The sequence below is a fragment of the Stegostoma tigrinum genome, chromosome 37 (assembly GCF_030684315.1).
Source record: "Stegostoma tigrinum isolate sSteTig4 chromosome 37, sSteTig4.hap1, whole genome shotgun sequence".
In the NCBI taxonomy this organism is placed as follows: domain Eukaryota; kingdom Metazoa; phylum Chordata; class Chondrichthyes; order Orectolobiformes; family Stegostomatidae; genus Stegostoma; species Stegostoma tigrinum.
Window position 1 is genome coordinate 25,955,678 of NC_081390.1, and position 27,650 is coordinate 25,983,327.

General features: G+C 42.9%; 1 protein-coding gene across 1 annotated transcript in view; it reads left to right on the top strand.

Moving 5' to 3' along the window:
* The first annotated feature begins 8,796 nt into the window (after nt 1-8,796).
* Nucleotides 8,797-27,650, top strand: part of col13a1 (collagen, type XIII, alpha 1) — a 222,011-nt gene continuing 203,157 nt past the window's right edge. The window contains exons 1-2 of the mRNA XM_048563494.2: nt 8,797-9,377; nt 10,561-10,630. Of these exons, the coding sequence (XP_048419451.1) occupies nt 9,123-9,377; nt 10,561-10,630 (325 nt within the window). The 5' untranslated portion in view covers nt 8,797-9,122. The remainder of the gene's footprint in view (nt 9,378-10,560; nt 10,631-27,650) is intronic.

The following is a 27,650-nucleotide window of genomic DNA, read 5'->3' on the forward strand; positions in this document are numbered from 1 at the left end:
GCATGAACAAATCCAGTGGTAAGTTTAAGCATGCAATGCGCCGATCTGGAATTGTCAGGGAGCTCCAAGATGAATCTTTCATAGAACATAGAAAAGCGCAGCACAGTACAGGCCCTTCGGCCCACGATGTTGTGCCGTGGAATAATCCTAATCCAAAAATAAAATAGCCTAACCTACATTCCCCTCAATTCACTGCCGTCCATGTGCATGTCCAGCAGTCACTTAAATGTCACTAATGACTCTGCTTCCACGACTACCACTGGCAAACTATTCCATGCGCTCACAACTCTCTGGGTGAAGAACCTCCCACTGATGGCTCCTCTATACCTTCCTCCTAGCACCTTAAAATTATGACCCCTCATGGCAGTCAACCCTGCCCTGGGGAAAAGTCTCTGGCTATCAACTCTATCCATGCCTCTCATTACCTTGTACACCTCGATCAGGTCACCTCTCTTCCTCCTTCTCTCCAGAGAGAAAAGTCTGAGCTCAGTCAACCTCTCCTCGTAAGACAAGCCCTCCAGTCCAGGCAGCATCCTGGTAAACCTCCTTTGCACCCTCTCCAAAGCCTCCACATCTTTCCTATAATAGGGCGACCAGAACTGGACACAATATTCCAAGTGTGGTCTCACCAGGGTTTTGTAGAGCTGCAGCAAAACCTCGCAGCTCTTAAACTCGATCCCCCTGTTAATGAAAGTCAAAACACTATATGCTTTCTTAACAACCTTATCCACTTGGGTGGAAACTTTGAGGGAGCTATGCACTTGAACACCAAGATCCCGCTGTTCCTCCACACTGCCGAGACTCCTGCCTTTAATCCGATATTCAGCATTTAAGTTCGACCTTCCAAAATGCATCACTTTGCATTTATCCAGGTTGAACTCCATCTGCCATTTCTCAGCCCACCTCTGCATACTGTCAATGTCTTGCTGAAGCCTGCAATAGCCCTCGATACTATCAACGGCATCTCCAACCTTTGTGTCATCAGAAAACATACTAACCCACCCCTCAACCTCCTCATCCAAGTCATTTATAAAAACTACAAAGAGCAGAGGCCCAAGAACAGATCCCTGCAGGACACCACTCAGCACTGACCTCCAGGCAAAATACTTACCATCTACAACCACTCTCTGCCTCATGTCAGCCAACCAATTCTGAATCCAGACAGCCAAATCACCCTGTATCCCATACCTCCTGACTTTATGAATGAGCCTGCCGTGGGGAACCTTATTAAATGCCATGCTGAAGTCCATGTACACCACATCCACTGCTCGACCCTCATCAACCTGTCTCGTGGCCTCCTCAAAGAACTCATTAAGATTTGTAAGGCATGACCTGCCCGCCTCAAAGCCATGCTGACTCCCTTTAATCACGCTATGCTTTTCCAAATAGTCATAAATCCTATCCCTCAGAATTCTTTCCAAAACCTTGCTGACCACAGACGGAAGACTGACTGATCTGTAATTTCCAGGGATTTCCCTATTCCCTTTCTTGAAAAGAGGAACAACATTTGCCTCCCTCCAATCTTCCGGTACAACTCCCGTGGAGAGTCAGGAAGCAAAGATCTTCGCCAGTGGCTTAGCAACCTCCTTGGGGAACTGATCATATTCGAAAATGCTGAAGCCACATTTTTAGATATGAGAAATAAAAGGAGCCAGAAGCACGTCAGTAGCCAAGCACCAGTATGATGCATGGAACTAAAACAAAGGAAGTTGAGACTTGTTTGGAATGTAGATTGAATATATTGCAGGATATTTGCTTTCCATTTCATTTTCTTTCTAAGATAAGTCCTGCAATGGTTACGCAGCAGCTAATGCCAATAAAACTCTCCAAACCTTCACTTAACAGGCAAAGGAACTCGCTAGTTCATCAGACTATTGTATTCTTCCACTGTCAAAACAAAAATAAATCCAAATATATTATTGGCCTTATTCACCGGCCTTGCGCAACAGATAAATAAATCTACTGCTGATTCAAGTAAAATCCCAACCAATCTCTACAAGAACTTTAATAGCTATAAAACAATACCATGGATATACAGTGAACGGAAGCAATTTTTAATTGTACAGACCCCACAGGAGTGAACACAGCCCACTTAATAATGCTTACAACGGGGTAATTGTAGCATGTTGGTAGTGTCCCTACCTCTGGATTAGAGGTGCTGGGGTCAAGTAAAGTGTGCCCTCTAGGCCGCTCCAATGTTCCACACATGCAGAATGCCATGCTGACCTCGGAGGTCTGATCACCAAATTAAAAATGGGAAGGAGTATTGTCAAGTCCCACTTTCCCCAGAGGTGTGTCCGAGCACATCAAAGTCCAAAGATGTGAAAGTTAGGTGGATTGGCAATGCTAAATTGTCCTTAATGTCCATCAAGGTTAGCCACGGGAAATGCAGGGTCACAGGGATGGGTTTGGGTGGGTTGGTCTTCGGAGGGTCGATGATGACTCGATGGACTGAATGGCCTGCTTTCACACTGCAAGAATTCCATGATTCACATTGTACATGTCAGAACATATCTATTAAAATAACCACAATCTTGGGTTCAATAAACTCTTTAGAGGGCTCTTGTGGTGCAGTTGCTGTGTCCCTACCTCTCAGCCAGGAGACCCAGGTTCAGTTCATACCTCTCCAGAGGTGTATAATAGCACAAATGAGCAGGTTGATCAAAAATATCTAAACAGACTAATTGCTTCAAGGTGACTGTTGTGATTGGAGAACATTTTGACGTAAGTGGAAGGATGATAGAAAATTACTTCCATCTCATTTTGATACAAAGCCACATGACATTTTAGTAGGTTGCAAATATTAGTTATGTGAATGAATTGAATTGACATGATTGGCATTCGAATCCGCCCAGGTGTAGAAGCTTAATACTTTGTTTAATTCTAAAGGTGAATGGATCGCAACGTGTAATGAAGTGTCCTAGCCCATGCAACCAAGGGAGAGAATACAAAACAATTTATGTATTGAATTTTTTTATGAATTACATTTGCTCCTAACATTTTCATTGTGCATCAGGGTGTTTTATAGTATGTCTAGAGTTACAGAAGCAGCATTGAGCTGAAGGGAAATATATGGAAGCTATTTTCCTCAGGGACTTACAAGCAATGAAATCATAATTCTTAGCATTTTGAGTAACTATTCCTTATGAAATGTGCTGAAAATCCAATAACAAACATGGAGAAGAATAAATAAGATTCTATTAAGGGCTTGTTAATAGTTGTTGAAGTCAGATAGAAGTAAATTTTTTCTACAGTCCTCAGGCAAGAATCATAGAATCCCTGCAATGTGGAAGCAGGCCATTTGGCCCAACAAATCCACAATGACCCTCTGAAGAGCATCTGACTCAGACCCACCCCCTACAACTCTGCATTTCCCATGGTCAATCCACCTACCCTGAACATCTTTGGAGTGTAAGAAGAAACCAAAACATCCGGCAGAAACAGGGAAGATGTATAAGTTCCACATAGACAGTTACCCAGGCCTGGAATCAAACTCATATCCTGGCAACTGTGAGGCAACAGTGCTAACCACAGAGCCACCATGCCACCACAATTAAGTGAAAAAGATAAATATATATGCTTCTTGCCAGATCAGACATTACTTTCCAAATGGAAGGCAAGCAGCCCAGGTATCCATAAAACACTGAGATATGGTGCTGTCAACGAGAAATGGTGTGCGTACAAACTAAGACCTTTCTCTTACTGTGGCAACCAACCCCGAACTTAGTCAATAGGTTGACATAATAAACTTGGACTTGAATTTATGTCAAAATCCTCAACTTCAGATTCGTTCACTTAAGTGAGCATTTCAATAGAAACATTCATAAATTGATCGATTATAAATTCAATTTTACTGCTCCTCAGCATGACAATGATACTGTACTAACTCAAAACTTTCTTCAATAATATGACAAAGGCAACTCCTTCAGTGGCAATGTTAAAATGCCTTAAAAATTGAAATTGATGTTTGAGCTGTTTGGATTTCACAAATCTCGTGTACATGATTTTAAAGTATGTTTTGTACAGTAATATATAGGAAATAACTACTGAGGGGAAAGTAATCTTACCTAATGAAAGGGTTTCTAACTCTAGAGTATTTAATCTCTGCTTTGCCACACATTAGCCTTTCCATGCACAGGAATAGAAATAATTATTGAGCTGTTCATTACTACAGACCAACAGATATTGTATCATTTTGCTTGTTATTATACAACGAGCTATCCATAGAGGTTATAATCAGAGTGATGAATTTGAGAAATTGTTCTGTGAGTTGCAGTGTAATGAGTTGCTTATAAATAGCTATTGCATTTAATGTTTCTGGGTGAAGACAATCCGTGAGGTTATTCTCAGGCCTTTTGGTAGCTGCTCCAGTTTCATGGAATATGGAATGTGCAGCACTGGGGAAAAAGAACAGAATTGTGAACCATCTGCCCTGTCTGATTATTAGGATAAAATTGTATTCCGTGACATCTTCTTTATCTGAGTACGAAATGTTCTCCAAGTATTTGTCCAAGTTCCTCATGAATTCGTTAAAGCAATCAGTTCCCATTGCCTCACTTGGTGATTCATTCCATCAACTGACCTCATCTAAATCCCAGCTATCTGCTCAACTTCCGCTTGTAAGTTTGAGTCTGCCTTCTCATTTTGGAATCTGTGATTATTATAGCAATAGCACTTACCTCGTCTATGTCTTCGGGAATTTGAATATCTAAATAGGCAGGTAGTTGTTTCTTTGGATCAAGCAATGCCTGAAAATCAAATCAAACTGCTGGGAACTTTTAAAATATTCATTCATTGGATATGAACATCACTGGCTATATCAATTATTGTCCACCACAATAGTCAGCCACATTAAAGTTGGGTCTGGAATCACAAGCAGGGCAGACCAACAGCACAATTAAAAACAGAAAGTGTGGGGGAAATTCAACAGGTCTGTAGCATTTGTGGAAAGAGAGATAGAACTAACATTTTGAGTCCAATGTGACTCCTTTTCAGGAATTAAAATAAAACCAGATTTCACTGAACTTTCATGGTTCAGTAGACCTTGATTGCAGAAACATGCTCTTTCAATGATGCTGACAGCCTGTTCCAAATCTCCTATTACCTCTATCACTCAAAACAAATCACAAGTTGAAAAAGTTCAAAGCATTGACAAACTGCATCAGATGCTTCCTTTTGTGATTATGTCCTTGGAGGAGGTCAATTACCTGGACAGCTGGTTAGAGATGCCAAATTATGGGCTCAGTTCCCTCACTGGCTGAGGTTACCATGCAGGATTCTTCTTTTCAGCCTCTTCCCTCACCTGAGACATGGTGACCCTCAGGCTACAGTCCAGGCAGCTATTTCTGTGGGTTGAGTGTGCAGCCCTACGGTCTGGTACAATTCTGGCGATTTTGTCTTTACTCTGTCTTTAGGCAGCTTCTTGTTGTTGTGAAGATGCAACTTTATTAGAATGAAAGAACAAAAATTGCTAATTGCAGAGTATCGTTGCTTTCTTTTGGCAGTTGTGCAAAGCGTGATCATTCAGAAACTTTCCAATGCACTAATAGGGTTCATATCTAATTGTGAGTCTCTGAAAAGAGTCAGGACATTGACTCTGACATGAACGTTAACTGAAAAAAGAAGCTCGAATCTGACTGATGATGCATTAATGTATTTCTAATCATTGGTATTCTTTCCCCCGATCATGTTAAGATAAGAATGGGCAGTTCAGTGGTTAGCACTGCTGCCTTACAGTGCCAGGGACCCGAGTTTGATTCCACCCTCCGGCGACTAGCCTATGGAGTGTGCACAGTCGCCCCGACTCTGCTAGGATTTCTGCCAGGTATTCTGATTTCCTTCCACAATCCAAAGTTAGGTGAATTGGCCATGGGAGTGCATGGTGGGGGTGGGGGTGGCTGGGGATCTGGGTGGGATGCTCTTCAGAGGGCAAGTGTGAATTCAATGGGCCGAATAGCCTGCTTCTACACTGTGGGGAATCTAGATAAGTACGGTTTGCTCCCAGTCACAGATGTTAATAGAAGTTGTATCGCCAAGATGAAAGATACCAATGGAATGTCCAAGCATTGTTATAGTACAGGTACTGACCTCAGATTTCTTTGTGCACAGACCAAAGTGACCCAAGTTTTACAGCCAACTCCTACATGATTTTCTTCCCAGAAAAACAGACTTGTGCACACATTTTCTCCTACCTTTTGCAGAGCATTCCACTCAATGCAAAAAAGTGTCTGAAACTAAAGAGTGACAAATATAACTTCCCTGTTATATAAAGGAGACAAGGTAAACCACAATATTAGGGGTATTTTGAGTTCAGTTCTTGCCAAATAACCAGGAATACATTATATGGGGAGAAACTGGGCTTGGAGAAACAGAAGATGATCAGAGCCAGTCCAGCAAAGTAATACCCTCAAATATGACTAATGTTGATTGTCAAGAAGCATTCGGTAAGGCACTAAATGGAAATATTCACCAAAGGTGATGGCCTTTCACAGAGGAATGGCACCCGAAAGAAGGAAAGAAAGAGTAGCATGAAGTAACATTGTATGGGTTCAAATGATACAGCGATTGGCTTATCAGTGGGCTTTGTGTTAATATCACTTATACTTACTATTTATTGAAGGTAAAGAGACTGTAGCATCACTCTGACATTAGTGAGAGTTTAACCTCAGGGCCACCTTGTCTCAGGTAAGGAGGGAAATTGAGAGGGTGGGACGTTCACGGTAACATCAGCTGGTGTGGGAATTCAATCCATGTTGTTGGCATCACTCTGCAATGCAAACGAGCTAACAAGCCGCGCTGAGCTAACCATTCCCTGCGCTTGGAGAGGGGGGGAAAAACGTGAACCAAATTTGAGGAGGAGGGCTGTAGGGCATTCACTCTGTGTTCACTCATTTTAATCCGCATAAGCTTTTGTCTGGTTTACCCAACAAAACCGCTCTTTTCTGTCACATAGGCACCAGCGGCATCGATTCCAACCTCAGGGACTGTCTGAGTGGAGTTTGCACATTCTCCCCGTGTCTGCGCGGGTTTCTCCGGGTGCTCCGGTTTCCTCCCACAGTCTAAAGGTGTGCAGGCTAGGTGGTTAATCGGTGTTCAGGGATGTGTAGGCTGGGTGGGTTAGCCATGGGAAATGTAGCGTTAGGGTTTGTGTGGATTTGATGCAACGAATGGCCTGCTTCCACACTGTAGGGATTCAAAGGTTCTCTGAGCGAGAGATTCCTTTTGAATTCCTCAGCATCACCTTACCTTGACACCCTGTTGCTGTGAGCTCCCAGAATCTCTCTCTCTCTCTCTCTCTGAGCTCGGAGTGAGGAAACAGGATGATATCCAATCTCCCGGCCACGGATTCGAAATGAAACAAATCAATCAGAGGCGAAGAAAGCTACAGACATCACAGCAACGTATCGACAGGGATTTGGACTCACTGAATTCTGGCTGCAGTTCGCTAAATCTGTAAGATTCGGCATCTCCACCGGTTTCGGATCTGTGAAGGAGATCCCAGTGATCTCGGGATCGCTCACTTTCATTAAAACGAAAACAGAAATTGCTGGAGAAGGTCAGTGGGTCTGGCAGCGCCGGTAGAGAGAGAGAAGCAGAGTTAACGTTTTGAGTCCAGCTTTGAAAAAGTCATTTTGGACTCGAAACGATAACTCTGCCTTTCTCCGCACAGATCCTGCGAGACCTGCTAAATTTCTCCTGCCCTGTGTTTTTATTCGGTCAGATTTCTATCAGCAGGACGTAGTTGGTTCTTGGTGTGTGTCTTTGCGTGTGTGGGTTGTCTGTATGTTTTGTCGATGTGTGTGTTTGTGCGTGTTCGTGTGACTGAATGCGTGTCCGTGTGTGACTGTCTGCGTGTGTCTGTGTCTGTATGTGTGTTGTTTTTGTGTATGATAGTCTGTGTGAGATTGTGTGTGTGTGTCTGTGTGTGCCAGTGTGGTGTGTATGCCTGTGTGTCAATGTGTGTGTGTGTATGAGTGTGTCTGTGTGTGCCTGTGTGTGTGAGGGAGTGAGTGTGTATGAGTGTGTCTCTGGGTGTGAGAGAGAGACAGTGTGTGTGTGCCTGTGTGAAAGACGGAGTGAGTGTGTGTCTGTGTGTGAGAGAGAGACAGTGTGTGTGCCTGTGTGTGTGAGAGAGGGAGTGAGTGTGTATGAGTGTGTCTCTGGGTGTGAGAGAGAGACAGTGTGTGTGTGCCTGTGTGAAAGACGGAGTGAGTGTGTGTCTGTGTGTGAGAGAGACAGTGTGTGTGCGCCTGTGTGTGTGAGAGAGGGAGTGAGTGTGTATGAGTGTGTGTCTGTGTGTGAGAGAGAGACAGTGTGTGTGCCTGTGTGTGTGAGAGAGGGAGTGAGTGTGTATGAGTTTGTGTGTGTGAGAGAAACTCTGTGTGTGTGAGAGGGAGTGAGTGTGTATGAGTTTGTGTGTGTGAGAGAAACTGTGTGTGAGAGAGAGGGAGTGAGTGTGTGTATGAGTGTGTGTGTGTGTTTATTGCTGCGGGATCTCCCCCGAGTATTCAGAAGGAGCTGTTCTGGGTGTTACACTGCCCTGCAGCCGGACTCCGCCCGGATTGACACCCGCATGGATCAGGGAGAGCGGCGCGGCATCTCCCGGAGCTGTGTATCGGCGCTGGCTGGCTCTTTGTAAAAAGCGATGTTTGGAGGAGTTAGTTAAAAATAATCGGATGTGTTATAGGGAAAGGGGGAGGGCGCACACGTCAGTCTTGATCAAAGTGGAGATTCCGACCTGAAACCCGCCCTGTCACGTTGCAAAATAAATAAATTATGTTAAACAGGCGTCTGGCTAGAAATAGCATTGAGAGAACAGCAGGCAGCGGCTGTGTGAGGTTCCAGGGAAGGACATGGGGCTCTGGCTATAGCCGGGGGTGACTGCCTGCTCCTAGCACTGACCGTAGCCTGGAGTCACTTTCCCAAGTCTCAGTGCAAACCAGAGGGAACTTACTGTTGGGGAATATCCACCACATCAGCGGCTGGGGGCTCGTATTTTTGATGTTCCAACCTATTGGAGTATCATTTTGGAGAGATTAGCGCGCCTGCTTCCTGTCGGAGGGATTCCTCATGAACTGGCGATAGTTACGGCCGGAGAGGGGAACTCAAACAGGGCTGCAAACATGATGGAAATATCGCCGCCGGCTGCCAGGCGAGAGCTCCGCACAGCCCAGCGCTGCGCCGGCCTTTCGGGCCTCGCCTGCTGCCTCCTGGCCGTACTATCCCTCGGCCTGTGTGCCCTCCTGCACCAGCGGACCTCCGACCTGCAAAGCCGCGTCTCGCACTTGGAGGCGGAGAGAGAGCAGCTCCCGGCCTGGCTCGCTGCCCACCAGCTGCAACCCGCTATTTTTAACCGAGTGGAGGAACTCCTGGACCAGGTTCGTACAAGTGACGGAGCCGCATTGCAAATTGCCCCAATATACCGACTCGCTCCTTTTCCGCCAACTTCCCGAACCGAAGTTACACTGTATCTCAAACACATGCTCCCAGAACGCAGGCACTCTCCCTGGGCTGCCCCTCACACCCACTTGGCACCTCTTCCTTCCCCTAAAGCTCCCTGCCCTCCCCGCAACCCCGTCCCTCCATCCCCTCAAAAATAATTCGACTTTCTTCAAATAAAAATAGTGTGAATTCTGTGAGGCTCCTGCTCGCTGAGAATCTAAAGATGAACAAAATTGCAGCAAAAATGCTGCTGCAGGCACGTTCGTTTCCGAGTTTCATTCATTGCAGAATGACGCCGGTGACTGAAGTTGGGACTTGGGTGATTTCTGTAGGTAGCTGGCGGCGGGGGTGTTATTTGCTCTAAATGTGTGTGTGTGTGTGTGGGAGTCAGTGTCTGCGAGTGTGGGTGTGTGTGTGCGAAAGAGTGTGTGTGTGCGAGTGTCTGTGTGTGTGTGCAAGAAAGTCAGTGTGTGTGTGTGTGTGTGTGTGTGTGTGTGTGAGTATGAGTCCGAGAGTGTGTGTGAGTCAGTGTGTCAGTAAGTGTGAGTATGAGACTGTGTGTGTGTGTGTCAGTCTCATGAGAGTCAGTGTGTGTGAGGGTATGAGACTGAGTGTGAGTCCGTGTGTGTGCAAGAGTCAGTGTGTGAGTATGAGACTGAGTGGGTGTGTGTCAGTCTCATACCCTCTCACACACTGTCTCTCATGAGACTGACACACACTCACTCAGTCTCATACTCACACACTGACTCTCTCGCACACACACTGACACACACTCACTCTGTGTGTGCGAGAGTCAGTGTGTGTGAGAGTATGAGACTGAGTGAGTGTGTGAGTCAGTGTGTGAGGGTATGAGACTAAGAGTGAGTGTGTGAGAGTCAGTGTGTGTGTGTGCGCAAGGGAGAGTCAGTGTGTGTGAGTGAGACTAAGAGTGTGCGTGAGTCAGTGTGTGCAAGAGAGTCAGTGTATGTAAGAGTATGAGACGAAGAGTGAGTGTATGAGGCTGAGAGTGAGTGAGTGTGTGTGTGTGTGTGTGTGAGTGAGGGTATATGAGACTGAGTGTGAACCCAGTAATCCAGTGCATGCCTTTTCATTCCAATCTCCTGTGCTTTGCCCCTACAGAGACTGAAGGCTCATTTACCCAAGACCCGAGTGGCCCGCGGGGCTCCTGGAGGCTGTCTCTGCCCCCCAGGTAAGTGCTAAGCTGAAATTTACCCCCATTCCCCAGTCTTTGTCTGAGCACTCCCATCCCACACAGCAACGGAGATCATCCGCAGTGTGGGGGATCTGGTCTGTTGAAGCGATTCTGTTTTGGCTCAATGAGGTAGTGATTACCCTGGGGCTCGGGGAGGGGGTGGGGAGTCACAAAGATCCTGCTAAACTTCTGTGCTTGCTGTGTTTCAGGAAGGCCATGGGGATGTAGTTGGGTGGGGGGTGGTGGTGGATGTGAGGGGAGGTGGGGAAACTACATTTGGACTATCACAATGAAATATTCACACGTGCGATCCCTGGTGTTTTGGCATCCTGCAGCATCACCAGGGAAACTGGAGTAGACTCTTATTGGAATCCTCATCTGGATAGATCATTCCAGGCCCAGATAATCCCTGGAGCAGATATATAGACCTCTCCAAGTAGAAATATACTGGTCTCTCAAGGTACGCATATACAGATCTCCCCTAATACAGATAGACAGGTCTTTCCCAGGCTAACTACACAGAGATTTCAATCTGTCAAGCAGTGGTGTGTGTAAGTGCTGCGAGGGTTAATATTTGATGTAGTGTAGGGTGTCCAAAGTTGAATTTCAGATTATAGTTGCGGAAAAGATTAAAGCTTTGGCTGTTGGCACGTTGCAAGCTGCTATTCTGGTCCCTCTAGAGCCAGTGCTCCGTGCATCGAGCAGCTCCTAGTACTCAGCAACCAGCAGGCCCACTTCCTTACTCCAGTGAGGACCGGCAGGCCCGCCGCCTCAGCCCGCCGCGCGAGGACCGCCTCAGCCCGCCGCGCGAGGACCGCCTCAGCCCGCCGCGCGAGGACCGCCTCAGCCCGCCGCGCGAGGACCGCCTCAGCCCGCCGCGCGAGGACCGGCAGGCCCACCACTTTCCCCACTGAAAACCAGCAGGCCAGCTCAGCTCCAACAGGAAAAGGCAGGGGTTTGGTTGGAAAAGGCCTGTAGGTGGCGAGTAACAAACTGTTGAAAAGTGCAATCTGGGAGAATGGACCTGCGCTCTGGTCCCGTGTGGGGAAAAGATTATTTGTAGTTTGCTCAGACAAGAGCCAACTAATATTTGTGAAAATTTACCTTGCTGTGAAATTTGCATTTTGAGAAGAGCCGCAGCTATTGTTTGTGTGTGTGTGTGTGTGTGTGGGCGGGGGGTGTGGTGGTGTGGGGTCTATGTGGTGTTGTCGGGGGGTGCGGTTGTGGAGGTGTGGGTTTGCGGGGGAACATTGGGTTTAGGAACAGGCCTAACGGTAGCGAATGACTGAACGAGGGTCCCTGCTCCTTCCTCCCCCCACCCCCGACGTCTACAGCCGACTCCATGATGTTATTGCTCAGGTTCTGAAGCCAGCCCACCACCGCTTCCCCGCCCCTCCCCCAGCCCCACCAGCCTGACTGTGGGGTGGGAGGGGTTGGGGCAGGCTGAAATGGTTCTCTCCCTGGAAGCATGCAGCAAACCTAGTTGATGGATGTGCAGAGTGTCTCTGGGACTAACACTGGCAAACCTATCGAGTTGGAGGTAGGGCCGAGCTTCTTCTGGCCTCAGAACTGTATACATATATAGCATTACTTCAAAATTCACAGATTCTGAACAGTTGGACTTCAAGAGGTATTGGTTACAGATTAGAGATTTGCAACCAAATTTCTTTGTCCTGGTTGATGTGGAGCTTCATGAATGTTGTTGAAGTTGCACCCATCGCAGCAAATGGGGCATATTCCATTGCACTCCTGACCTGTACCTGGTAGATGGTGGGCAGACTTTAGGGTGACAGCAGGTGAGTTACTCACTGCGGGATTCCTAGCCTCTGTCCTGCTCTTGAAGCAACAGTTTTAATATGGTGAGTCCAGTTCAGTTTCTGGTCGATCTATAATGATGTTGAATCCTTCTCTATGATTTAATAAAGAAATGAAATAATACACCCGTGACTATACTTCACAGGCACTTATTTGTTCTAAGCACTTTGGGGTAGCCTGCGGTCATGACAGGTGCTATAGAAATGCAAGTCTATTTATTTCCTGGTTCTTATGTGACTTTAAATTTAATATCTTAAAAAAAGAACACTTTCTGTATCTGGGGAGTGATCAGAATGGAGCAAGGTGAATGGGTTGGATGTATTTAACCAATGCATTCATGTCGGAGGAAGCAGTTGAAGATTGTGGATGGGTTTTATATGATATTCAGAGGGAGGAAGATCCAGTGGATTCATGACTGCTTCTTTGGGGAATAAATCAATGTATTTGAAGCAAATAATGAGGGACTATAGACAATTAGAAAAGAAACATTTCCTGGGGCTGCTAAAGATTGTTTGTCTCGATGATGCATCATGAGATGCATTTACACCTGGAATAGCTCCCAATGTGGTCAGGATTTGAAATATTAAGCAGCACTCACACGTGATCATGCCAAATGACAGAAGTACTGGCCAGATGCATGACAGTTACAGCCTGAAAAGTAAAAGCTGCATTAACAGCTCATGAGAACATGTAGAAACCCTTCATTAAACTGACCCAGCAAGAGGACAATGAATAAAGGGGGTCTATGTTACTGGAGCGATCCTTCCTGGCTGGCCTTAAGTATCTCCTTTTGACTGGACCAGCTCCTGCTCCTTCCAATGTTGATGAGAGCTTCTAGATACAGTGTTTAAAAGCTCTTTTCATTCTTCCTGGTGTTATTTGACTCCTGTTGTATTTGTGGCTCTTCTGTTTGCATTTTGAATTCACATAATTGTCATTTTTGTTTTTTTATCTCCTCCATGGTGCTTCTTTAAAAATAACTTGAGAAGCTTATAAACAAAGGTGACCTGTTAGCCTTGTATCATTCAAGATTTGTGTTTTCCTGCATTGAAAGATTAAATTATAAATTTACTAACATTTTGCCCGAAAAACACATGTTGACTGAGCTGATAAGGACCTCGGTAATAATTTTGTTTTGATACAGTTTATACACTTCATTAGGCACACATCTGGGTTTTATTTGAATATTTTCCACCCACATTTGGATCCTATGGAAGTAGGTAACATTGATGTCAGAAAGAGAATTACTTTAAACCCTGACCACATGTCCACAACCACTGATTGACTGAACACATGTGTGACCCTAGTGGTAGTGGTTGGGTGCATCCACAAGAACCAAATTGGGAAGTAACTATTATATTCCCTAAATCTACAATGATGGATAAAGTATGCATCCTGAGCAAAAGAAATTGTAGCATATAATCCTTGAGTATTGTTGGAAAAAAAAGGCATATTTTGGTGAAGCTGAAAGGAAAACAACATTTCTGCACCAGGAGGAGACTGCTGATTGGTAAAGGCATAGTCATGGGAAATATACCAATCAGAAACCCCTTGTCAACAAGTCACCACTTTCCTCTCTTATTGTCCAAACGTTGGTTTTCCGCTAAAATTAGCATCCTTGAGAATTGACCTGATGAATACAAGACAAAAGCCTTTGATAAAATGTGTCCTTTTTAGCAATGTTCATGAAATTATAGCCCTGGTGAAACAGGTTTGCCCTGAGATTTAGAAGCAAATAACCACAGAAACTGAAACAGAAAACAAAAAAAACTGGAGAACACAACAGGTCAGGCAGCGTCTATGGAGAGAAAGCCAGCTTCATTTTGTTGTCCAGAGATTTGCTGTGTGCAGGACGTAAATTGGAGCCCAGTGTATGTCTAGATTATGACAGTGGGTGTATTGGCAGAGAACTAATTAGAACTTAGTTCAATATTTATATCACTCTAGCAATGTGGAAAATCTTAATAGGAATAAATTATTGTAGCATCTACTAGATCTATATACAAATATTCAATTTTGTCACATCAATTACAAATGTACCCTGTAATAATAATGTCAAAGTGTATAGTATATGTTATGCCGTGTCCTAACATTTCATTTCTCTAGAGTTTTATCTGTTGGAAAAATCTGTCTTTCTGGAATGGATCTGGCAAAGTAATGGCTATAAATAATTTCCCTGTCAACATTTATTTCATACGTGTGTACTTTATTACATGAAGATGTATCAGTAGCCAAATTCTGTCAGACCCATTCTATATGTGCAAATCATCAGTCAGATTGTGTTACAATAGCAGTGACTTTAGTACAGTGCAGGGTGATGGTCTCTCTTCATCAATAGTAAATATGTTGACAGTCACTTGGTGGAAAACAACTTGAATATTGCTGAAAGGAAATAGATGTTGCTGATGATTTTCACCTTGCTCTCAAGAGGAAAACACAAAATTTCCTAATTATGGATGGTCACTCCTTATACTACTAGAGAAAAAAAGTGCCTATTAGTTACAAGGTCAATTCTGAGGTGTCGCTATGAGGTAAACAAAGGAATCTATGTGCTCCCTAAACTCCAGATAATTAACAAATATACATGGCGTGAACATATCCCTTTTGCTTGCAGAGAATGGGTTATAGCTTATAAATGTATCATTTTTATCAAACATAAATGAGTTACATTGTAAGTTGGCTGATGATCTTAAATTTGTTGTTATTTTACTGTTGGCACACTCAAGATTGTTCAGTAGGTTCTGTCCAATTGTAGGATCGTATCCAACAGGCATTTTAATTTGAATTTTGCAAGCATAGGTTGCAACAGTGAACTATTCAGAAGTATAGGGAGCAAAATGTTTGCAGTTGCTTTCTCTATGTCAACACTTTGGCCAATCAGTTTTGTCTTTAGGCATCAGCCTTGAGTTATTGAAATGGTTCCTTCTTGCAGTCTTGAGTTGTTCTGCCAGGAATGAAGGTTGTTGATTATTCAGTGTCAATTTCATTGAGCCATTTCTGGACACAAGAGTTGCTTCAGTTGGCTGTATTTGATCAGACTGTTCTGGATGTGAACTGGATTGATTGTCAACTGCATTTCATCTTTTCCATTAAGCTGCTGCATAACTGTTCCCACTGTTCCACATTTGCTCTGTATCACACAGGAAAGCAAATGACACCACATTAGAGTCCAACAGGTTTATTTGAAAACACAGCTTTTGGAGCCTCTTACTCATTGTGCAGTTAGTAGTGAGAGAGGCTGTATCAGATGCAGAATTTATAAGTAAAAGATCAAAGGGCCACACCATTGATCAGGATGTACTAAACAAACCTAAGATGTTGTTAAATCTTTAACCAATTAGAAGGTTTTAATTGATTAATATATATATATATATCTCCAAATCCCTGAATTCCTTTGAAGTCACTGCCCTGAGAGAACTAAAGCTTTTATCAAATCAGAGGACCAGTGACATTTTAGGTCAGACAATGCAAGTTAGGTGTGAGGCCTTGTTAAAATCTGTTTCTGGTTTGGTTTGGAGTCAGAGTGGCTTTACTTCTAAAGTAGGAATTTACAAAACATCGCATTGTGTGTGTGTGTGCATGTGAGTGTGTGTGTGCGTGCGGGTGTACATGTGCATGTGTGGGTGTACGCATGTGCCTGCATGTGCGTGTGTGTACGTGTGTACGTGTGTGTGTGTGAGAGAGAGAGAGAGAAAGAGAATGTATAGTGTGGTGGGGACACAGTGGTGTGACATGAATGCAAGATCCCAGTTGAGGCTGTTCTCATGGGGACCAAACTTGGCTATTTGCCTCTGGTCAGCGACTCTATATTGTTATATATCCCAGAGTCCACCTTGGAGGATGTTTGCCTGAAGATCTGAGGCCAAATGTCCTTGACCACTGAAGTGCCCCCCCACTGGGAGAGAATGCCCTGTTTGTTGATTGTTGCGTGGTGTCCATTCATCCATTGTCATAGCGCCAATATACCATGCCTCGGGGCAGCCTTGCCTGCAGCAAATGAGATAGACTATGGTGGCTGAGCCATGGGTATCTGCCGTGCACATGGTGGGTGGTGTTCTCACGTGTGATGGTAGTGTCCATGTCGATGATCAGAAATGTTTTGCAGAGGTTTCCATGACAGGTTTATGTGTTATATGTTATACAGTGTTGTGGTCGATCTTGTCCTGAAGGCTGGGTAAGTTTGCTGGGAACAATGGTCTGCTTAAGGTTTGATGGCTGTGTAAAGGCGAGAAGTGTAGGTGTGGGAAAGACCCTGGAAAGTTCCTCCACTCCTGGGAAGAACTGGACAACACAGGGTACCCGATCAGAATATCCCGTGTCTGAGTTCTGAAGAGGTCATCACAGTTTTTCCATTGTGGCATGTAGGAACGGGCGAACAATGAGTTGAGCATCATATCCTGTTCCATTGAGGGTGCCCTTCAACACCTTCAGGGTCTATTGCGTTCCTCCCCATCTGAACAGATCCTAAGTACACGTAGAGCTTGTCTGTAGGGGATGGCTATTTTAATACATTTAGGGTGGAAGCTAGAGAAGTGCAGCATCATGTGGTTATCCGTGGGCTTACGGTAGATTGAGGTACAGAAGTGCCCATCCTTGATGGAGATGGTGTCCAAGAATGGGAGTGATTCTGAAGAGTTGTCCATGCTAAGTGTGATGGCGGGATTAGATTTGTTGATATCGCTGTGCATGTAGTTGTCTCTTTTGGCTCCTCGCCATGCATCTAAAGGAAGAAAATACCATTAATATCTGGTGTCTAGTGTTGGGTGGAGGTTCTGTGCAGTAAAGAAGACTTGTTTGAGCCAGTTCAACACTGGCACCTCCACATCACAATGGAAAGCACAAGCCATTAGGTAAGAGTATGGTTGGTTCCAGAAATATGAAATAAAACAAATAAGCCTAACACCATCTGTGAAGAAAGCAACAGAGTTAATGTTTCAGGTCTGTAAACCCTCTGTCGGTCAAAAGGTCCCCGACCTGAAGTGTTAATTCTGTTTCTTTCTCCTCCAGACCTGCACAGTTTTTCCAGCACTTTGTGAGGAGGGCATAAAAACATCACCACGCATTGTCAAAAAGGACACTGCAACAGAGTGCTGCTCCAGAATAGCTGAGGTTACATCCACAGACATATGGATTTGTAAGAATTTTCAGGGAGAAAAGCTTTGTGTGAATCCTTGACAATTTGGAGGTTAAGTTCTTTGTATTTCAATTTATGTTGGCAGTGCCATCATTCTCTGCGTAATGTAGTACTGCATCATAGACATGAAACCAGAATACCATAGCCAGTCCTCAACCCTCCATTAGATTGGACAATAGTGACACAATTGCATGAAGCAGCTACCTTTACTCATCACTAGGGATTCCACTACACTTATCACTGAAATGAGGAATGTCAGATCAGCCACGATCCTATTGAATGGCAGACTAAGCTCAAGGGGCTGAATGGCCTACACCTGTTCCTGTTTCTTATGGCCAAACAGACAGTGCTGTCAGGGTAAGTGCTGCCAATGTAAATTATTTGAAACCAAAGACAACTTCAGTTTATTCTTTAAAACTAAATGAGAAGTTCCAACGTTAAATGATGCTTGGCTATTGGATAGAACTTACTTGGTTATCATCAAGAAAAGTTAACCTGCTGCTGCTCTCAATTGTTCTAGAACATTTTCAGGATGACTATGTAATAGTGGAAATGAATTAGGTACAGCGGATTATAATTAACTGAAGACACGTAACAAATACTCATCACCCCAGTATGTTTTTCATATGATCAGCTGTTTATAATGGCTACCATCATGATTTATTTGACAATGTTTCAGGATCCTGATACTACTACACAGGAGAACACAAGTCCTCCACTTTGTAATAATCCCAGAACTCTTTTTAAAACATTTGCTTATTTCTAAGATGTAGTAAAGGAAGTTCTGCATCAAACTGTACTGAGAGGAGATGGCCTAGTGGTATTGCTACAGAACTGTTAATCCAGAAACTCAGCTAATGTTCCTGGGTACCCAGATTCATATCTTGTCACAACAGATGGTGGAATTTGAATTCAATAAAAATCTGGAATTAAGTGCCTAATGATGATCATGTGTCAATTGTTGGAAAAAACCCACCTGGTTCACAAATGTCCTTTCAGGAAGGAAACAGCCATCCTTACCTGGTCTGACCTACATATGACTTCAGACCCACAGCAATGTGATTGACTCTTAACTGCCCTCTGGATGGTTCATGCTGGCTAGGAAGTGAAGCCCGTGTCCCGTGAATGAATAAAGAAAAATCCTGCGTACAGGATCTTAACTGTTGAGATTATTGAGAATTGTTAATGTCTTGTTAACCTTGTTAGTATACTTTTTTAGGGTTAATAAGAAACCTTAGTGGCTATTAATTGCCACATTTATGATTGGAAAGCTCTGTAACACTGGGCATTGGGTGAGACGGTAAGAGTGAGTATGTCAAAAAATTTCTCTGCACAAAAGAAATGTTACATATGTCTTGATTTTGATCTTTCCAACTGGCTTGGAATCAGATAACAAAAATTTCCAGTGATTCAAGACTTTTGTGAGCTCTTAAGTTACCAGAAGCTGTTATCCAATTTTACTAGATGTCAACATTAAGTAAACCTTTCATGTTGATTTCAAATGCAGAGGGAATTCCACAACAACTGAAAAAATGATTGGTATGAATAGATGTCACCATTAGCTAGTACAAACAAAATCCAGTGAAGATTTATGTTACCTCAATTGTGATGATTGAGAGTAATGTGTCTTGGGATATGGTTGTTTTCCTGATGGTTTATATTTGTATAGAATGCGTGTCATTCCCATTGGGATGGGATATATTTAAAAGTATTATCAGTTATTTTACATCGCTTTAATGATTGGTTGAGCTAAAGCGGTTAGAGAAATGAATTACAGAAGTTGTACCATGATTCAGATATTGTGGGTTTAAATCTTGCTCCTGAGTCTTAAGTGCTTAGTCGAGTTGGAAACTTCAGTGCAATAATGTGGAAATATTTGGAGTTGAACTGAGACGCTGTCTGTGTTTGCAGGTAACTGTAAAAGATCCTGTGGCACCATTTGTTGAAGTGCAAGGGAGTTTTCCTGTTGGCTGAACAACATTTACTGAATATCACTGAAATATATAAAATGTTTACTCATTTCATTGTTTTGGGGATTTTGCTGCATGCAAACTTATTTGTTGGCTTTGCATAACAACAGAGGCTACATGTCGGAATAATTAATTGGCTGTGAACCACTTTGAGATTTTCAGAGTCAACAGTATAAATATAAACTCTTTAATATTAAATGAACAATGAATAAAACTTTTAGTAACTTGATTTTGAAGGATTGCAGTTCTTAAAGAATCTGGAACTGATTAAATTTGCCTGGAATGGACGCAGTCCAATTGTGTTCTCTTATTAACATATAATAAATAATGAATTTCATTTCTGTGCTCTTTGCCTTGAAACTGTTTTTCTCTTCAATGTGTATTTTCTTTTTCTTAATTGCTTTTTTGTTTCTGTTGCTCATCTGGGTCTGTCCATATGGTTCTTGTCTTTTCTTGCGTCTTCATTGCAGTCATCCTCTGAATCATTGCTTGCTGCAACTTTCAGTTTTAACTACAACATCCAAATGCACTGGCTTGGCACTGAAGAGTTTTATTTGGATGCTTGCAGCTAATGAGAGGAAAGCAGTTGGATGCAAAGTGCAGGGAAGAGTGTTCGCAGCTGAACAAATGATCAGATCAAGATGGGGAGAGATTAGATCACTGGTGTCCACGCAGAAACAATTGCATTGCAAGTGATTTTGGTTGTATTTTTTGACATCTGCTAGTGGTATGTTTAACCCAAAACATGCACACAGAAAATATGTTGTCTTATGTGCTGTATACATCCTCCTCCCAACTTTTGTTCCTTCTTTTACTTCTCTGTTGGAGGCACAAGAAGCCAGACCAGGATTTGGGAAGCAAGTTGGTCTCATTTCTTATGCAGTATGTGCTCAGGGTTCACAAAAAGGATGAAAACGGTTGGCATTGAAAATATATTTATTCATGGGATGAGGGCATCATTGGCTGGGCCAGCATTTATTGCTCATCCCTAGTCATCCCTGAGAAGGTGGTGAACTCCTATCTTCCTGAACTGCTCAAGTCCGTTTACTGTGTGCTATTGGAGAGGGAGTTCCAGGATTCTAACCCAGCAATAATGACAGAATGGTTATGTTCCCAAATCGGGATGGTGAGTGACTAGAATGGGAACTGGCAGGCGGTAGTGTTCCCTTCATCATTTCTTGTAGAAAATTTGAATATTTTCCTTGATATAAAACAGTGCAATATCAGTGGATTTTGTGGTATCCATATGCTTTCTGCATTTGAATTTGATGTTGAACTTTGCATTTAGTGAGTTGAGTTGCTAAGATGGAAAGTTCAGGTAACTAAAGGTATACAAGGGTTTAATGGTTTAGGTTCAGTGTACTACTGGGCAATAAGGAAAATATTCCACAGTGTCACAGATTCAGTTTCTGATGTGCCCTGAGCTATCTTGTTGATACAACCAGAGTATTTTGTCTCCATTGATCTGGAGAGAAATAAATGGTAATAATAAAAGAATTACTGAAAGTAAAGAGTTGGATAAATTATTCCTTAACTTTTTTTCTTCTCAGTATATTTATTGTCCGGTTCACATAAGCCATATGATGACTGGTTAAGCAGTGGGGAGCTGTAGAATGTGCACATGGCAATGTTTGATCAGTTCTGGCTGATTTAGTGGCTGGTAAATAATCAGCTGGTCTGTTCTAAACTCAGATCCACTTTCCTGCTACCTACCTATTTAACAAGCTGCATCTCCTTTGTTCCAGTCAGGAGTTGTTGGGACCAGTTGGGAGTCTGCAGATATGATCCCTTGACAATTTATTCTTGCATGGCCTTTTTAGACTAGGTTAGATTGTGTCAAATTCTTAAACTTAGTGCCTGTGCCTCGGTGGCTTTCATGGGCTCTAATGTTCTAGGCATCTGTCTCAGCTGCAATGTAGGAGAACAGCATAATGCTTCAGAGGTTATTAATGAAGAACAATTAGAAAAAAAACTTATTGATTAATGCAATGAAAATCTCATATAAAGTTTCCTTTTAAAATTAGTAAGCTTCTAAATCATGCCCATTTTAACGCTGTAGCTTTGTTTAATCAACTTCTTCATATATTTTATGAACCTCCTCTGAAGGAGGTGGGACTTGAACCTTGGCCTTATGGCCCAACAGGAGAGACAGAATCACAAGAGTACTTCTTTTAACCTTGAATATTTATTCTGGAATCAGAATAAGACAAAAATGTTTTTTTTAAAGGCAGAAACAAAGATGGTTATTTTGAAATTTGTTTCCAAGTTATTCTTCTAATGCCGTAAAAATCAAAAATCACTTAGCAAAACCACAATAAAAACTGAAGTGTAGAAATTAGTTGTCATATTAACACACGAACACTTGGCTTCTTAGTATGTCTGCTATTTTTAATGGAAGTGAACACCTCTGTTAAAATAGAAAATACAAGTATCAAATGAAACTGTTAAACTTTCATATCCTATTTATGGTAAATAGTAATTTCTAATCTTTTAAAAACAAACTGACGTGATTAAATTTACAACAAGATTTTTAAAAATGTATTCGTTTGCAGTAATAGTATTTTTTTTCCAGACTGACTTGTATCTCTCAACTTAATTCCGGATACAGAAGAAAACTGAAACCATATGATCTGCAGTGTGCTTTTCAAAATCTGTAGATCTAAGTCTCCCTATAGTGATGCTACGATAAATATATCCAAATCTAAATACTGAGAAAATACATGAACTGCCTGTAAACCTTGACTTTTTCTAATCAATGTAATTTGCTGCTTGCGGAAGAATGATTTAGTTGGTACATAACTAAAACAGATCACTACATCTAGGTGAAGACATTAGAATATTGTATTTTCCTCTGAAACTAGTGCTTTAGGGCCCAGTTTCAGGAACTCATTGACCTCTGCTGTTCTCTTGACTTGATTGACAGGGGATTCAGGGTAAGGAGCAGAGGTTAGTGCTGTTTGTAAATAATCTCTCCACTCTCTAAGATATTAGTACTTGGAAGAAAGCCTTTCCTTCAAACATAGAGACCTCCTTTTGCTGCATTCTGTCAAGTGTATATATATTTGAGAGGGATGCTGTTTTGGAAATGGGCAAAGAGGGAGGGCTGTAATTTCAAACAATCTAGTGGGGTCAGTCGGACAACTGCAAGGAGAGAAGAATGGGGTGGGGGGAGAGTCTGGTTCTGCTTGAGCAATGTGCGCCAGAGGTAAGTTAGCAGTGAAGATAAAGACACCATCAAGGAACATCTTGTTAAAATTAGAGCGATAGAAACCATACGAGCTCTGGGGGAAGAAGAACAAAATGTCGTCTTTATTTAAGACGAGAGGACACCTCTGATTCTATCTGGAACAGGATCGGCGCTCAATGTTGAGCACAGCAAGCTCCCATTTGAAACTGTGTATCCACTGGTTCACAAAAAGAGTTCCTGCGTGTGCTGCTTTTTGCCAAACATATACAGTCGTCCATGGACATTATTTAATGAATCTTTGACCAAACACTTAGTCACTCCTTCATACCAAATATACTTTTCTGGCTCACCAGCTGCTTTCCTCAAAGCCCTGCAGAGTACCCTTAGGTGGCTGTCTGTGTTAAAAGTGCTGCATTGTATTTTTGTGTAAAAAGGCATGCAAAGTGGAAACGCTGCAACTACAAACACTGAAGGTGCAACTCGTTTAACAAAATCCTTCGGGTCCTTAACCCATCTTACAGGTTCTAAACATTGTGTTGTCCTCAGAAGGGTATGGCTTAACATTCAATTACTGTTATTGAATGTTGGGTTTAATCTGCTGAATGGGATTCCAGCCAGAATATATTGTCCTTGGCAGCTCCAGTCATAAAAGTATTAAGTTGAAACTTACAGAGGTGACAGCAAGGCTGCTGCAAATTCTGTTGGGCACTCAAAATAATTCCTGTAATGCACAGGGGGAAATAGCTTGATAATGTTGGTCCTGTTTTTTTGGCTTTTAAATTTGAAAGCATTTTGTGTTCTGTTATACACTCACATGTCTCAGTCACCGCTCTGACTCCTGCATGTGTGAATTAGGAGGTGGAAGCAAGCTAAGTTTGTCCTAGAGAGTCAATCTCTGTTCGTTAAGCATATTTCAGATTAGAGGCATAATAAATAACTGTATAGTCTGACCCACCTGTTTTCAGTAATCTATCAAGTGTGCAGTAGGTTCCTCTCGTTTTAACAAGGACCTGTCAGTAACATGCCACTAATACCGACCAGTACCAGTCATATGTATTGATGGTGATTGAATGATGATACTATCAATATTCAGGGCACCTGTTAGTCATCACTCACCTAACAGATGCCATTAGCATTGTTGCAATTCTTGTTAGTATTTTCAGTGCTTCATGGCAAGCAATGCCAAAGCGGTAAATGTAATGGTGTGTTAGTCTTCACAGCTTGGGGTAGCTATGTTCGTCATTCAGTCCATAAACAGATCTCTCATGCAAGGTAGACCAAGGATAATAATGAACATCCCAAGAGTGATGTTTTGCTATGGGTTTCCTTTTCTCTTCTAGAACCAGTCTTACTGGTTGCCTCAGCCCATCAGGCTCTGCATTAAAAGCACAGAGTCCCAATGCGTTCAGCACATTGGGTCCCGTGTACATTGACTGTGGCACTGCGCAGCAAAGTGGATGGTGCAGCTAAATGGTCAGGTTTCGACCAAGCCTTCAAGAGCAAGAGATTGAAACCATGCACTCCGGATTCCACTATCACCCCCACCCCATGCCACCCACCTTCGGCACTATCTGCCCAAAGATCATTAAGTTGAGAATTGGCCTGTTTGGTGACAAGATAACTCATTGTAGAAACTTTTGACTGTTTGTAGAAGTCCTCATCAAACCAAGAGATACCAGAGGATGACAGTTCAGTGTATGAAACCTCTTGATACTACATTGATTAAAATCCCCAGTGTAATAATTAACCTCCGTACTCTAGACAGCAAAGGACACCTTACTGAAATGTTCTCATAAAGAAATGTTCAAAGACACATGCAGTAAGGTTCACATTCTCAGACTGAGCCATTGTTTACATCTGTAACATATAGCCAGAGTTCCAATTTGTCCCCCAGGGTCAGGCTTTCATTCAGACAGTATAAACAAGGCTGAGGGTTAACACGGTAGTTACCAATCTAAGATTAATGGCCCTCAACAATCAGTAGGCGCTGCTTTCATGAGACATCACAAAACATTTATCGTGTAAAAGTGTTCCTCCTGATTAGTGATCTCAAAATAAAAGCAACACTGTGTTGCACTATATTCTGGGCACATTTCAGAAAGAATATGAAATGGAATCTTACCACTTTTTGGAGAGATAAAGCTAACCTCTCCATTGGCTGCCTCCTCATTTCTTTGCTTCCCCATCCCTAACTTTAACATTGAGTGAGAGAGGTTTTATAAAATAAGTTTGCATGCTTTTATTTAATTAGCTTTAAGCGTTTAATATTTTAAAGGCTGATAGGCTGATGTGAAATACCAGGAACATTTGTTTGTCAGGAGATTGACAATTTCATCCTTCCAGGACCCATCAGGATATGGAGTGCAGTTGGCTGAAATTCTTTGTTGGCTGCCCTTTGCTTCACAGATGGCCGTTAGGGAGGACTCTGGGTTTCTGCAGTGGCTCTCCGTGTGAGTGAACACATTGCTTCCTGACCTGAGGATGTTTGAGCACTGGGGGCAAGACATTCTATGAGGAGTTGGATCAGGAGAGCTGCATTTTTTTTTCCCCTTTCCTGTTGCCTCTTTGCCTCATCATCAAGACATTTGGGTTTTAAAGTGTGATGCAGCAAGTGGTTGACGCTCTGAATGATTTATGGAAAGCTCCTCCGCTGTCATTAATGCCTCACACACATTCAGACAACATGTCTGCAAAATGAGCTTTGATGAACTGGCATCTGCATCCAGGTGAATAAATTGGCATCTTCCGCCCTCTAGGCCCTGTTCCCTCAACTCTCAAATGGTCAGTGCTCTCGGGCAAGACCAGGAAAATGCTGCAGCAACACCCCAACACACTCTTTGTGGTGTAATGATGTGGGGTGGGGGGGAAGCTGTGGTGGCTGGCTTGCTGGTACTCGCTAGTGGGGAGGCAATGGCCTAGTGGTATTATCGCTGGACTGTTAATCTAGAACCCAGATAATGTTCTGGGGACCTGGGTTCAAATCCCACTATTACAGATGGTGGAATTTGAATTCCATAAATATCTGGAATTTAAGGGTCTAATGATGACCATGAATCCATTGTCAATTGTTGGGAAAGACCCACCTGGTTCACTAATGTTCTTTAGGGAAGAAAGCTGCCATCCTTACTGGGTCTGGCCTACATGTGCTCCAGATCCACAGAAATGTGGGTGACTCTTAACTGCCTGCTAGGCAGTTAGGGATGGGCAATAAATGCTACCTCACCAGTGACACCTTCATCCTGTGAATGAATTGAGAAAAGCAGTGCAGAATGATGCCAGTTCCTGCACTGACTGAGGTTACCATGGGGACATGCTGACCCTCAGCTTAAACTATCACCAGCCATTTCTCTCTCATGAGAACTGGGGACGGTGATGGCTACTACACCAAAGGTAGAGTCAATGTGATTGTACAAATGTGGTCTTACTGGCCTTTCACATTTCCTGTTTTATGTCTTTTAGCTGAATGGTTTGACACCTGGACATATCAGGAGATCCAGAAGGTCATTAGACCTCTGACTGTCAGGGTCCACTTTCCCCTGAAAGATAAGATCTTGAGTATTCTGTTCATCTCTGTTGCTGGATATTCAAAATCTTTCTAATGAACAGCAGCACTACCTTCCTTTGTGTATCTGTCCTCTGGAAGTTAGGCCTGGGGTATGGGTGTGTAACTTGTGAGCATATCCCTGTTTCCAGCAGATCCTGGGATTTTTGCCAGTGTTCCCACAGAGAAGATTTAAAAACCATCACCTTAAGCCAAGCTGTCAAACACCTGTTGAGGTGATGCGCCCTTTCATAAAAAAGATTTATTGCTCCTTGATTTTTATTCTGTTTATCAGCAGAGTCTGCAGGAGGTCGGAAAGAAACCAAATATAAACATTCTCGTGTAGTTTAACAGAAGTTGTATATTTGCTTGAGAAAGAGAACATTGGGGCATCTTTGAACTTTCTGGGAATTATTATTTTACACTTGAGCTAATAAAGACTGGGTGGGGTGCAATGACTGCTTAATTGTTGTAAGGCACAAATTATAAGTGGGCACCCATTCAACCACTTCACTGAGGCAATCTACAATTACCTGTATCCAGATTCAATGCCTAACAATATAATAGGTAGCCATGCTTAGGTTTTTCAGCATGATGCATTTTCTTCTAAAACAATTCCTAATTTGCAAAATAAGTTCTTTTCTTTGTGGTCCCAGTTCAGTGCGTGTATGCCTCTCTAATATTATGCCTACAAATACCGTCTTATATAGTTTACTGGTTTGCTTGCATTTTTTATTTTGTTGATTTCTTTTGTGTGGGGTGTTCAACAGAAGGAAGTGCAGGGTCACATACATTCACCTGGAGAAATGTATCTGGGATCCTCATTAAGCGCAGGTATCATTTACAGAAGCAAAATCCAGTGGATACTGAAAACATGGGTATAAGCATAGAAAATGCTGGAAACACCCAGCAGATCAGGCAGCATCTGTGGAGAGAGACAAGGTTAATGTTTCAGCTCAATGACCATTCATCAGAACTGAGGAGAGATAGAAAGTCTGAGCAAGTTGAAGAGGAAAGAGGACAGGAAGAACAAAGGAGAAGGTCAGTGATAGAGTGCAGGAGATTAAATAACTACATATTTTCCAATGCAACATGGCCATCCACGTCCTGGGGGTTACCACTGACTAGAAATTTATTTGGACTGGCTATAAATAGCTATAAATACTGTGGCTGCAAGAGCAGGTTAGGGGCTAGGAATCCTGCAGAGAGTAGCTACCTCCTGATTTCCCCAAAGCCTGTCCATCATCTACAAGGCACGAGTCAGGAGTGTAATGGAATACTCCCCACTTGCCTGGATGAGCACAGCTTGAAGAGCACTCAAGAAGACTCAAAATCAATCAGAACAAAGCAGCCCACTTGTTTGGTAGCAG